Source organism: Dendropsophus ebraccatus, chromosome 7, assembly GCF_027789765.1.
Source record: "Dendropsophus ebraccatus isolate aDenEbr1 chromosome 7, aDenEbr1.pat, whole genome shotgun sequence".
NCBI classification, from domain to species: Eukaryota; Metazoa; Chordata; class Amphibia; order Anura; family Hylidae; genus Dendropsophus; species Dendropsophus ebraccatus.
In genome coordinates, this window is record NC_091460.1 from 149,375,471 (window position 1) to 149,389,925 (window position 14,455).

Genomic DNA, 14,455 nt, shown 5'->3' on the forward strand with positions numbered 1-14,455 from the left:
AACCAGGAGTGGATTGAAAACACAGAAAGGCTCTGTTCACACAATGTTGAAATTGAGTGGATGGCCGTCATATAACGGTAAATAACTGCCATTATTTCAATATAACAGCCGTTGTTTTAAAATAACAGCAAAAATTTGCCATTAAATGACGGCCATCCACTCAATTACAACATTATGTGAACATAGCCTTTCTGTGTTTTCAATCCACTCCTGGTTTTGGTTGCTATACAGCCTCACAAATACAGCCTCAAATATACATAGTGTGAACCCAGCCTAATACTGTATGTCCCATCTACTACTGTGCCCCATCTACTACTGTATGCCCCATCTACTGCTGTGTGCCCCATCTACTACTGTGTGTCCCATCTACTACTGTGCCCCATCTACTACTGTGCCCCATGTTCCATCATGTGTCCCATCTTCCATCATTTGTCCCATCTGCCATCATGTGTCCCATCTTCCATCATGTGTCCCATCTGCCATCATGTGTCCCATCTTCCATCATGTGTCCCATCTTCCATCATGTGTCCCATCTTCCATCATGTGTCCCATCTATTATCATGTGTCCCATCTATTATCATGTGTCCCATCTTCCATCATGTGTCCCATCTGCCATCATGTGTCCCATCTTCCATCATGTGTCCCATCTACCATCATGTGTCCCATCTGCCATCATTTGTCCTATCTGCCATCATGTGTCCCATCTTTCATCATGTGTCCCATCTTCCATCATGTGTCCCATCTACCATCATGTGTCCCATCTGCCATGACGTCTCCCATCTACCATCATGTGTCCCATCTACCATCATGTGTCCCATCTACCATCAGGTGTCCCATCTTCCATCATGTGTCCCATCTACCATCATGTGTCCCATCTGCCATGGCGTTTCCCATCTAACAGGGCGTTTCCCATCTACCATCATGTGTCCCATCTGCCATCATGTGTCCCATCTACCATCATGTGTCCCATCTGCCATCATGTGTCCCATCTACCATCATGTGTCCCATCTGCCATCATGTGTCCCATCTGCCATGGCGTTTCCCATCTACCATCATGTGTCCCATCTGCCATCATGTGTCTCATCTGCCATCATGTGTCCCATCTACCATCACGTGTCCCATCTACCATCATTTGTCCCATCTACCATCACGTGTCCCATCTACCATCACGTGTCCCATCTTCCATCATTTGTCCCATCTACCATCATGTGTCCCATCTACCATCATGTGTCCCATCTTCCATCATGTGTCCCATCTACCATCATGTGTCCCATCTACCATCATGTGTCCCATCTTCCATCATGTGTCCCATCTTCCATCATGTGTCCCATCTACCATCATTTGTCCCATCTACCATCATGTGTCCCATCTTCCATCATGTGTCCCATCTACCATCATGTGTCCCATCTTCCATCATGTGTCCCATCTTCCATCATGTGTCCCATCTACCATCATGTGTTCCATCTTCCATCATGTGTCCCATCTTCCATCATGTGTCCCATCTTCCATCATGTGTCCCATCTGCCATGGCGTCTCCCATCTTCCATCATGTGTCCCATCTGCCATGGCGTCTCCCATCTACCATCATGTGTCCCATCTTCCATCATGTGTCCCATCTACCATCATTTGTCCCATCTGCCATGGCGTCTCCCATCTACCATCATGTGTCCCATCTACCATCATTTGTCCCATCTGCCATGGCGTCTCCCATTTTCCATCATGTGTCCCATCTTCCATCATGTGTCCCATCTTCCATCATGTGTCCCATCTACCATCATTTGTCCCATCTGCCATGGCGTCTCCCATCTTCCATCACGTGTCCCATCTACCATCACGTGTCCCATCTGCCATCATGTGTCCCATCTTCCATCATGTCTCCCATCTTCCATCATGTGTCCCATCTTCCATCATGTGTCCCATCTACCATCATTTGTCCCATCTGCCATGGCGTCTCCCATCTTCCATCATGTGTCCCATCTTCCATCATGTCTCCCATCTTCCATCATGTGTCCCATCTACCATCATTTGTCCCATCTACCATCATTTGTCCCATCTGCCATGGCGTCTCCCATCTACTATCATGTCTCCCATCTACCATGGTGTAAAGGAGCCTTCACACACATTTAATCTGGTGTTTTTTCCATGCAATTTTGTTTTTTTTCTGGCATTTTTTTTCCGGTAAATATAGTTTTATTAGAAATAAAGACACAGAAAAATCCAACAGACCTCCAAGGTTATCACACAAAGGAATAGATATACACATCCATAATGAACAGTCTTATCATAGCAAAAAGAGGAAAGTCACAAAAATATAAATTGGCATAAAACACCAAGTCAAAACATCATAAGATAATGCTCACTGAGCCAGATAGACATAGTGATAAAACTATTTTCCAATATTGGTTAAGATGGTCCCAAAGAGATCCATGGAAAATTAAAATACAAACGAAAAACAAAATTCAGGAGGACTAGACTGGGGAGAAGAGAAAGAATAAGACAAGACCACATGAGGGTACACAAACAAGGGAAGGAAACAGGACAAGGGGGGGACAGTGCTTTACCTGGGATATACCACTATAATAGAAAAAGTCAGAAGTTATTAGTTAGATCGAGCTATATGTTATGTTGAGAAATCCACGAAGCCTGATCTCCAGAGCCACTAAAGGAATCCCAAGAGAACCAAGACCTCCCACGGTCATCATCAGCCGATAATTCTTCCATACGTCTAATGTATAGGAGGCAGTCTAAAAAGTCCCCAAGAGAGGGAGGCGCAGTGGACTTCCACTTACGAGGAATGGCCTGCCCAGCGGCATGTAGAAAATGTCGTAGGGAGCCCTCTCGCAGAGACAGAAGAGCTAAGTCCATTGAAGGTTGGGTAGATACTGAGCAGACTCTATCATATAAGGCAAAAACTTGTGGCCAAAAAGGCCTTATCGCCTGGCAGGACCACCGTATCTGTTCCATATTACCCCTCTTTCTGGCATTTTTTTGACCTTGTGTGTGAGCAATGTTTTTTGTGGTTTAAGCGTCAGAAAAAGAAATTCTGTACGGATAGCAATGGCGTTTTTTTATTTTTATTTATTTAATTTTTTATATTAAACGAGGCCGGAAAGGACAAAACATGTAATAAACAAACCAATTGTTTACGACCAGCCATAGAATAGGAGTGTAAAAGTGAACAAACAATAGTGCAATTGTTGGAGGAAGTCCAAGGCCGGTAACGTTGGCTGATCTTCTTGTTGGAGGTCGAAGTAGGCGACAAAAAAGCTTCATGTAAGTATTGATAGTTAACCCGTCTGATGACCTCGGATAATGAGGGAGGTGTATGCAACGTCCACTAAGCAACAGCAATGACCAGAACAATCCCATCAAAGTCTATGGGAGAAAAAACTCACCCCCTCTGCATGCTGCGTTCTGGAAAAACTGCCGGAGCCTCAAAAACGCCTCTCCAAAAAACCGCTGTGTGTGTAAGGCCGATCACAGACTTCCATTGATTTGGCCACTGGCGTTTTTATTGGCGTTTTTCCGAGATCCCTCGCCCTCCTTACACTTCATTCATTGTCAGGCTCCGCTCACACACTGCTGGAATTGAGTGGATGGCCGCCATTTAATAGCAAATAATTTCCGTTATTTTAAAACTATGGCCGCTATTTGACATTTAATGGCGGCCATCCACTAACTGTGTGAACACTGCCTGAGCGAGATTTCTTCTTTGTTCTCTGAAAAATGAAAGTTGGAATCTGATTGGTTGCTAAAACATGATTGGCGGCTGAGAAGATGATGCAGGAGAAAGGGCCAGTTACCCTAATATACATAGGAATGGTCTAGGCTCTCTATTACATCTATATACAATGTATCTCCCTGGTTTCTGACGTTTCTCTACCTTTCCCAGTCTGCCACCGCGGATTGCACAGAATAAACCCTCTAATGCCTCCGTCTGCCCGTCAGCAGCAATTCTTTATAGAGGAGGATCTGTCAGGAGAACCACAAAATGAGCTGCTCATAAAGGGAGACACAGCCAGGCACAAGGCTCTGCTGACGTAACATACAAACACAGCCAGGCACAAGGCTCTGCTCATGTAACATACAGACACAGCCAGGCACAAGGCTCTGCTCATGTAACATACAGACACAGCCAGGCACAAGGCTCTGCTCATGTAACATACAGACACAGCCAGGCACAAGGCTCTGCTGACGTAACATACAGACACAGCCAGGCACAAGGCTCTGCTCATGTAACATACAGACAAAGCCAGGCGCAAGGCTCTGCTGACGTAACATACAGACACAGCCAGGCACAAGGCTCTGCTCATGTAAAATACAGACACAGCCAGGCACAAGGCTCTGTTGACGTAACATACAGACACAGCCAGGCACAAGGCTCTGCTCATGTAACATACAGACAAAGCCAGGCGCAAGGCTCTGCTGACGTAACATACAGACACAGCCAGGCACAAGGCTCTGCTGATGTAACATACAGACACAGCCAGGCACAAGGCTCTGCTGACGTAAGGCACGCAGCTCTGCTCATGTAACACAGCTCAGCCGGTCTTGGCTGCCACTGCATATACTATGGGGCTCCATTCTGTCCTACATTGTGGGAACACCCTCTATACAGATCCATCATAAATGTTGGGGTTCAGGACACCCGGTCATCCGGGCGAGCCAGGACACCCAATCATCGGAACGAGCCGGGACACCCAGTCATCCGGGCGAGCCGGGACACCCAGTCATCTGGGCTAGCCGGGACACCCAGTCATCTGGGCGAGCCGGGACACCCAGTCATCCGGGCGAGCCGGGACACCCAGTCATCCGGGCGAGCCGGGACACCCAGTCATCCGGGCGAGCCGGGACACCCAGTCATCCGGCGAGCCGGGACACCCGGTCATCCGAACGAGCCGGGACATCCGGTCATCCGGGCGAGCCGGGACACCCAGTCATCCGGGCGAGCCGGGACATCCGGGCGAGTCGGGACACCCAGTCATCCGGGCGAGTCGGGACACCCAGTCATCCGGGCGAGCCGGGACACCCAGTCATCCGGGCAAGCCGGGACATCCGGGCGAGTCGGGACACCCAGTCATCCGGGCGAGCCGGGACACCCAGTCATCCGGGCGAGCCGGGACATCCGGGCGAGCCGGGACACCCTGTCATCCGGGGCGAGCCATAACCTGAAGCTCTGAAGTTTAGTTTCTGTCTTTCAGATTGACATCTTTATGGATGGGAAACATATAGAAGGGTTTGTTGACGATCACATCTTTACTGTGGACGAGTACGTCTCTGCTGTGGAGCCCATACCGCCCGTAGTGCCAAAAGGTATCCGACATGATTGACGTCTATCCCAATGACAAACGAGCATTATATAGAGGATATTACATCATATAGGGAATATTACATCATATACAGGATATTACATCATATAGGGGATATTACATCATATACAGGATATTACATCATATAGGGGATATTACATCATATACAGGATATTACATCATATACGGGATATTACAACATATAGGGGATATTACATCATATAGGGAATATTACATCATATACAGGATATTACATCATATACGGGATATTACAACATATAGGGGATATTACATCATATAGGGGATATTACATCATATACAGGATATTACATTATATACAGGATATTACATCATATAGGGGATATTACATCATATAGGGGATATTACATCATATAGGGAATATTACATCATATAGGGGATATTACATCATATACAGGATATTACATCATATACAGGATATTACATTATATAGAGGATATTACATCATATAGGGGATATTACATCATATACAGTATATAACATAATTTAGGGGATATTACATCATATAGGGGATATTACATCATATAGAGCAGGGGTCCCCAAACTACGGGCCGCATGCTGCCCCCCGAGGCCTTTTATCCGGCCCCCGCCGCACTTCCGGAAGGGACAACTCTTTAATTGGTGGTCAGTGAGAAGACTGCTCTCACTGAGCACCAATAAAAGAGTTCCCCCTGCCGGATCACGCCAGCCCCTGCCCCGCATCCACACTGCTGCCGACATCCCCGCCGACGGGATCCCCCAGCAGGTACAGCGACATCATCACTGCCCCTGCCGGAGGATCCCTCAGAGATCATGTCCAGGTTACATCCAAGGCGGGGGGGTTGGTGGTCCGAGCGGCGCGGAGGAGGCTGGCGGCAGGGCGACATCTCACACTGCTCCGAGATCTGCGGTCCTGCTCCGGGATCTGCGGTCTGGTGCAACGGACTGCAGATCCCGGAGCAGTGTCAGATGTTATCCCTGCCGCCAGCCTCCTCCGCGCCGCATGTACCACCAACCCCCCCGCCTGGGATGTAACCTGGACATGATCTCTGAGGGATCCTCCGGCAGGGGCAGTGATGACGTCGCTGCTCCTGCTGGGGGATCCCTCCGGCGACTGACCGGCTGCAGAGGCTAGAAGAGATGAACACAGTATTAGGTGAGTATAATTTTTTTTTTGTAGCAATGCAGGGGGGCATAATAACTATATGGGGGACATTGCAGGGGGACAATATAACTATATGGGGGACATTGCAGGGGGACAATATAACTATATGGGGGACATTGCAGGGGAACATTATAACTATATGGGGGACATTGCAGGGGGACAATATAACTATATGGGGGACATTGCAGGGGGACAATATAACTATATGGGGGACATTGCAGGGGAACATTATAACTATATGGGGGACATTGCAGGGGAACATTATAACTATATGGGGGACATTGCAGGGGGACAATATAACTATATGGGGGACATTGCAGGGGGACAATATAACTATATGGGGGACATTGCAGGGGGACAATATAACTATATGGGGGACATTGCAGGGGGACAATATAACTATATGGGGGACATTGCAGGGGAACATTATAACTATATGGGGGACAATGCAGGGGGACAATATAACTATATGGTGGTCATTATAACTATATGGGGGACATTGCAGGGGACAATATAACTATATGGGGGACAATGCAGGGATACATTATTAGTATATGGGGTGAGGGGGCTGGTTGAGGGTGTGAAGGGGGAGTTAGGGGAGGCTGGTTGAGGGGGGAGTGAGGGGTTGAGTGTGGGCTGGGTGAGGGGTGGAAAGGGAGTGATACTTTTACTTTTTTTTTTTGGGGGGGGGGGGCGTTGTGGCATTTTGCACTGAGATTTGATTATAGTTTTTTTTTATAGTTCGGCCCTCCGACGGTCTTAGGTACAGTGAACTGGACCCCTGTGTGAAAAGTTTGGGGACCCCTGATATAGAGGATATTACATCATATACAGTATATAACATCATATAGGGGATATTTTCATATACAGGATATTACATCATATAGGGGATATTACATCATATACAGTATATAACATCATATAGGGGATATTACATCATATACAGAATATATCATAAAAATCAAAGTCTGTCTGTCTGTCTGTCCTTCTGTCTGTCTGTCCTTCTGTCTGTCTGTCTGTCCTCTATAGACTTCCAAACGCCTGAACCGTTTGACCCCAAATTTGGCCCACAGATACATTAGGTGCCCGGGAAGGTTATTGCGAAGGTCCCGTCCCCGCCAGATGTACAGGAGGGGAGGGGGAGGGGAAAGAGAGGCGCCCCATAGAGACGAATTGGAAAATCTCCTCACTGCAAACACAGGTGATATAATTAGCTGCAGCAGACACGGCAGTTGGAGCCTTAGCAACCAATAGGATTACTGCTTTCATTGTCACAGGGAGCAATGGTTGCTAGGGAAGCTGCCTCCCAACATCCACAGTAATAACTGGTAGACCCCCTACTCCATCTATACAGTACAGGTATACAGGACCCCCTACTCCATCTATACAGTACATGTATATACAGGACCCCCTACTCCATCTATACAGTACATGTATACAGGACCCCCTACTCCATCTATACAGTACATGTATATACAGGGCCCCCTACTCCATCTATACAGTACATGTATACAAGACCCCCTACTCCATCTATACAGTACATGTATACAGGACCTCCTACTCCCATCTATACAGTACATGTATACAGGACCCCCTACTCCATCTATACAGTACATGTATACAGGACCTCCTACTCCATCTATACAGTACATGTATATACAGGGCCCCCTACTCCATCTATACAGTACATGTATATACAGGACCCCCTACTCCATCTATACAGTACATGTATACAGGACCCCCTACTCCATCTATACAGTACATGTATATACAGGGCCCCCTACTCCATCTATACAGTACATGTATACAAGACCCCCTACTCCATCTATACAGTACATGTATACAGGACCTCCTACTCCATCTATACAGTACATGTATACAGGACCCCCTACTCCATCTATACAGTACATGTATACAGGACCCCCTACTCCATCTATACAGTACATGTATACAGGACCTCCTACTCCATCTATACAGTACATGTATATACAGGGCCCCCTACTCCATCTATACAGTACATGTATATACAGGACCCCCTACTCCATCTATACAGTACATGTATATACAGGGCCCCCTACTCCATCTATACAGTACATGTATATACAGGGCCCCCTACTCCATCTATACAGTACATGTATATACAGGACCCCCTACTCCATCTATACAGTACATGTATATACAGGGCCCCCTACTCCATCTATACAGTACATGTATATACAGGACCCCCTACTCCATCTATACAGTACATGTATATACAGGACCCCCTACTCCATCTATACAGTACATGTATATACAGGACCTCCTACTCCATCTATCCAGTACATGTATATACAGGACCCCCTACTCCATCTATACAGTACATGTATATACAGGACCCCCTACTCCATCTATACAGTACATGTATACAGGACCCCCTACTCCATCTATACAGTACATGTATATACAGGGCCCCCTACTCCATCTATGCAGTATATATATATATATACAGGACCCCCTACTCCATCTATACAGTACATGTATATACAGGGCACAACAGGTATACCAAACTGTGACTGGGTAACACTGCTACACCAGACCTGACCAATACCGCCATACTGTGACTGGATAACACTGCCAGACCTGACCAATACTGCCATACTGTGACTAGATAACACCTCCATACCAGACCTGACCAATACCGCCATACTGTGACTGGGTAACACCGCCACACCAGACCTGACCAATACCGCCATACTGTGACTGGATAACACTGCCACGCCAGACCTGACCAATACCGCCATACTGTGACTGGATAACACTACCATACCAGACCTGACCAATACCGCCATACTGTGACTGGATAACACTGTCATACCAGACCTTACCAATACCGCCATACTGTGACTGGATAACACTGTCATATAAGACCTGACCAATACCGCCATACTGTGAATGGATAACACCACCACACCAGACCTGACCAATACCGCTATACTGTGCTGGATAACACTGTCATACCAGACCTGACTAATACCGCCATACTGTGACTGGATAACACTGCCATACCAGACCTGACCAATACCGCCATACTGTGCTGGATAACACTGTCATACCAGACCTGATCAATACCGCCATACTGTGACTGGATAACACTGCCATACCAGACCTGACCAATACCGGCAAACTGTGACTGGGTAACACCGCCACACCAGTCCTGACCAATACCACCATACTGTGACTGGATAACACCATCATATCAGACCTGACCAATACTGCCATACTGTGACTGGATAACACCGCTATACCAGACCTGACCAATACCACCATACTGTGACTGGATAACACCGCCACACCAGACCTGACCAATACCGCCATACTGTGACTGGATAACACCCCCATACCAGACATGACCAATACCGACACACTGTGACTGAATAACACTGCCATACGGGTAAATACAACCCTGCAGGTATACAGGACACTATAGGTATACAGGACCCCAAAACTATACACTACAAGTGCACGGGACCTCCACAAAACTATATACTACAGGTGTACAGGACCCCAAACTTTACACTACAGGTACACAGGACCCCAAAACTATATACTACAGGTATACAGGACCTCCACCAACTATATACTTCAGGTATACAGGACCTCCACCTACTATATACTACAGGTATACAGGACCCCAAACTATACACTACAGGTATACAGGACCCCAAAACTATACACTACAGGTATACAGGAACTCCATCAACTATATACTACAGGTATATAGGACCCCAAACTATACACTACAGGTATACAGGACCTCAAAACCATACACTACAGGTATACAGGACCTACACCAACTCTATAATACAGGTATACAGCACCTTCACCAACTCTATACTACAAGTATACAGGACCCCAAATATACTACAGGTATACAGGAACTCCACCAGCTATATACTACAGGTATATAGGACCCCAAACTATACACTACAGGTATACAGGACCTCCACCAACTCTATACTATAGTTATACAGGACCCTCAAACTATTTACTACAGGTATACAGAACCCCCGAACTATATACTACAGGTATACAAGACCTCCACCAATTATACACTACAGGTATCCAGGACCCTCAAACTATAAACTACAGGTATACAAGACCTCCACCAACTATACATTACATTACAGGTATATAGCACCAACTATATACTACAGGTATACAGGACCCCCAAACTATACAGTACAGGTATACAGGACCTTCACCAACTGTACACTGCAGGTATACAGGACCTCCCTCAACTATACACTATAGGTATACAGCCCCCCAAACTATGCACTACAGATAAGCGAGACCCCTAAAAACTATACATTGTGGGTATACAGAACCCCTCCAACTATGCACTACAGGTATACACTAATTCCACTGATTAACTCAGATGAAACAATACCTTTAGCTTGGCCTCCTGGGCACCTTAGAACAAATCTAATTAACACACTGACACTTTATACCCGGGCAGCGCCGGGTACATTTTCTAGTAACATCATGTAGGGGATATTACATCATATACAGTATATAACATCATATAGGGGATATTACATCATATACAGGATATTACATCATATACAGTATATAACATCATATAGGCAATATTACATCATATACAGGATATTACATCATATAGGGGATATTACATCATATACAGGATATTACATCATATACAGGATATTACATCATATAGGGGATATTACATCATATAGGGGATATTACATCATATACAGGATATTACATCATATAGGGGATATTACATCATATACAGGATATTACATCATATAGGGGATATTACATCATATACAGGATATTACATCATATACAGGATATTACATCATATACAGGATATTACATCATATACAGGATATAACATATACAGGATATTACATCATATAGGGGATATTACATCATATACAGGATATTACATCATATAGGGGATATTACATCATATACAGGATATTACATCATATAGAGGATATTACATTATATAAGGGATATTACATCATATACAGTATATAACATCATATAGGGGATATTACATCATATAGAGCAGTGTTTCTCAACCTTTTCAGGCCAAGTACCCCCATGTGACAAGATGCTCCAGCCGAGTACCCCCAACGATGCCATCCATTAATAACATTGCCCGGGGTAGATTTACATGTACGTTTCACAGCAAAATCCACTGCGATACTCTGTACTGTTATGGCCTATGGCTCTGCATTCTCACAGAGGATTTTCAATCTGCTGCGAGAATGTAGCCGCTGCCTATTTACCTAATTAGCTGCCGGCCCCTAACAGATCATACTTACCTCCCTGTACTCCCACCTGCTTCTCTGGCTCCCAGCTCACTGACAGCCCGCTCATCCAATCAGTGGCTACGGTGGGACTGTGCACTGATTGGCTGAGCAGGCTGTCAGTAAACCGGGTGCCAGAGAAGCAGGTGGGATATATCCCACAGAGATGGATATGTCCCCCTGGAGCCAGATACCTCCCCCCATGTAGTCAAGAGGCCTTCTTCTATGTAGCCAGATATCTCCCCCATGTAGTCAGATACCTCCCCCATGTAGTCAAGAGGCCTTCTTCTATGTAGCCAGATATCTCCCCCATGTAGTCAAGAGGCCTTCTTCTATGTAGCCAGATATCTCCCCTATGTAGCCAGATATCTCCCCTATGTAGCCAGATACCCCTTATATGTAGCAAGATATCTCCCCATGTAGCCAGATACCTCCTCCCCATGTAGCCAGATACCTCCCCCCATGTAGCCAGATACCTCCCCCCATGTAGTCAGATACCTCCCCATGTAGCCAGATACCTCCTCCATGTAGTCAGATATCTCCCCATGTAGTCAGATACCTCCCCCATGTAGCCAGATACCTCCCCCTATGTAGTCAGATACCTACCCCTATGTAGTCAGATACCTACCCCTATGTAGTCAGATACCTCCCCCTATGTAGTCAGATACCTCCCCCTATGTAGTCAGATACCTCCCCCATGTAGCCAGATACCTCCCCCTATGTAGTCAGATACCTCCCCCATCTAGCCAGATACCTACCCCCTTGCAGCCAGACATCTCCCCATGTAGTTAATATACCTCCTTCTATAGCCAGACATCTCCCCATGTAGTTAATATACCTCCTTCTATAGCCAGATACCTCCCCATGTAGCCATATATCACTTTTCCTTTTCCTCTCCATCTTGCCCAGACCACCATGTTGATTTCTTGCAGCTACAATTTACTTCTTGCCAGAGAACCTGCCAAACATCTTAGGCGTCACAGTTTTCCTTTAACTTCCCTCCCTTTTTCCTACCTATAGGCTCCCATACAGTAATAATTTCGCTGTTTGGTGTAATGCGCTGTAAAGTGAGTAGGTGTGTGGGTTGTCCCCGTATTTAGGATCCCTCATTTAAAAATAATATCCCCTTCTATGACCCCCCCATATAGTAATAATGCCTCCTGCCCTGCCCCCATAGTAATGCCCACCATTCTACACCCTCCCCCTCCTGCCCCAACAAACAAACAAACAAAAAATCATACTCACGTTATCCGCCCATGGAGGGGATCTTCCTCTATTCTCCAGCCTCTGAGCCACAAGGAGATTAAGGGGAGAGTAAGGTCTGAGGGGGAAAAGAAGGAAAGAGGAGGATAGAGGAGGTAAAGAGGGAGAGGAAGAGAGAGAAGGTGAAGGGGGAGAGGAAGAGAGAGGAGGTGAAGAAGAGAGAGGAGGTGAAGGGGGAGAGGAAGAGAGAGGAGGTGAAGGGGGGAGAGGAAGAGAGAGGAGGTGAAGAAGGGAGAGGAAGAGAGAGGAGGTGAATGGGGAGAGGAAGACAGGAGAGAAAGGAGGTGATGGGGGAGAAGAAGACAGGGAAGAGAGTAGGTAAAGAAGGGAGAGGAAGAGAGGAGGTGAAGGGGGGAGAGGAAGACAGGGGAGAGAGGAGGACAGAGGAGGAGAGCGGTGATGCGGGTGAGAGAAGGTGATGGGTGATGAGAGGTGAGAGGAGGTGGTGGGGGTAGGGAGGAGGTGGAGGGGGTACAGAGGAGATGATGGGGGTAGGGAGGAGATGATGGTGGTAGAGAGGTGATGATGGTGGTAGAGAGAAGGTGGAGGGGTACAGAGGTGATGATCGGGTTAGAGAGGAGGTGGAGGGGGTACAGAGGTGATGATGGGGGAAGAGAGGTGATGATGGGGGTAGAGAGGAGGTGGAGGGGGGAGAGAGCTGATGATGGGGGTACAGAGGTGATGATGGGGGTAGAGAGGAGGTGGAGGGGGGAGAGAGCTGATGATGGGGGTACAGAGGTGATGGGGGTACAGAGGAGGTGGAGGGGGGAGAGAGGTGATGATGGGGGTAGAGAGGAGGTGGAGGGGGGAGAGAGCTGATGATGGGGGTAGAGACGAGGTGGAGGGGGGAGAGAGGTAATGATGGGGGTAGAGAGGAGGTGGAGGGGGGAGAGAAGTGATGATGGGGGTACAGAGGTGATGATGGGGGTAGAGAGGAGGTGGAGGGGGAGAGAGGTGATGATGGGGGTAGAGACGAGGTGGAGGGGGGAGAGAGGTGATGATGGGGGTACAGAGGTGATGATGGGGGTAGAGAGGTGATGATGGGGGTAGAGAGAAGGTGGAGGGGGGAGAGAGGAGGTGGAGGGGGAGAGAGGAGGTGGAGGGGGGAGAGAGGTGATGATGGGGGTACAGAGGAGGTGGAGGGGGGAGAGAGGTGATGATGGGGGTAGAGACGAGGTGGAGGGGGGAGAGAGGTGATGATGGGGGTAGAGAGGAGGTGGAGGGGGGAGAGAGGTGATGATGGGGGTAGAGAGGAGGTGGAGGGGGAGAGAGGTGATGAGGGGGGAGAGAGGTGATGATGGGGGTAGAGAGGAGGTGGAGGGGGGGAGAGAGGTGATGATGGAGGTAGAGACGAGGTGGAGGGGGGAGAGAGGAGGTGG

General features: G+C 47.2%; 1 protein-coding gene across 1 annotated transcript in view; it reads left to right on the plus strand.

The window, feature by feature from the left end:
- The window catches only part of LOC138797917 (uncharacterized), a 199,809-nt gene that overhangs the window by 137,178 nt on the left and 48,176 nt on the right, over window positions 1-14,455 (plus strand). The window contains exon 17 of the mRNA XM_069978720.1: window positions 5,202-5,313. Coding sequence (XP_069834821.1) covers window positions 5,202-5,313 — 112 coding nt within the window. The remainder of the gene's footprint in view (window positions 1-5,201; window positions 5,314-14,455) is intronic.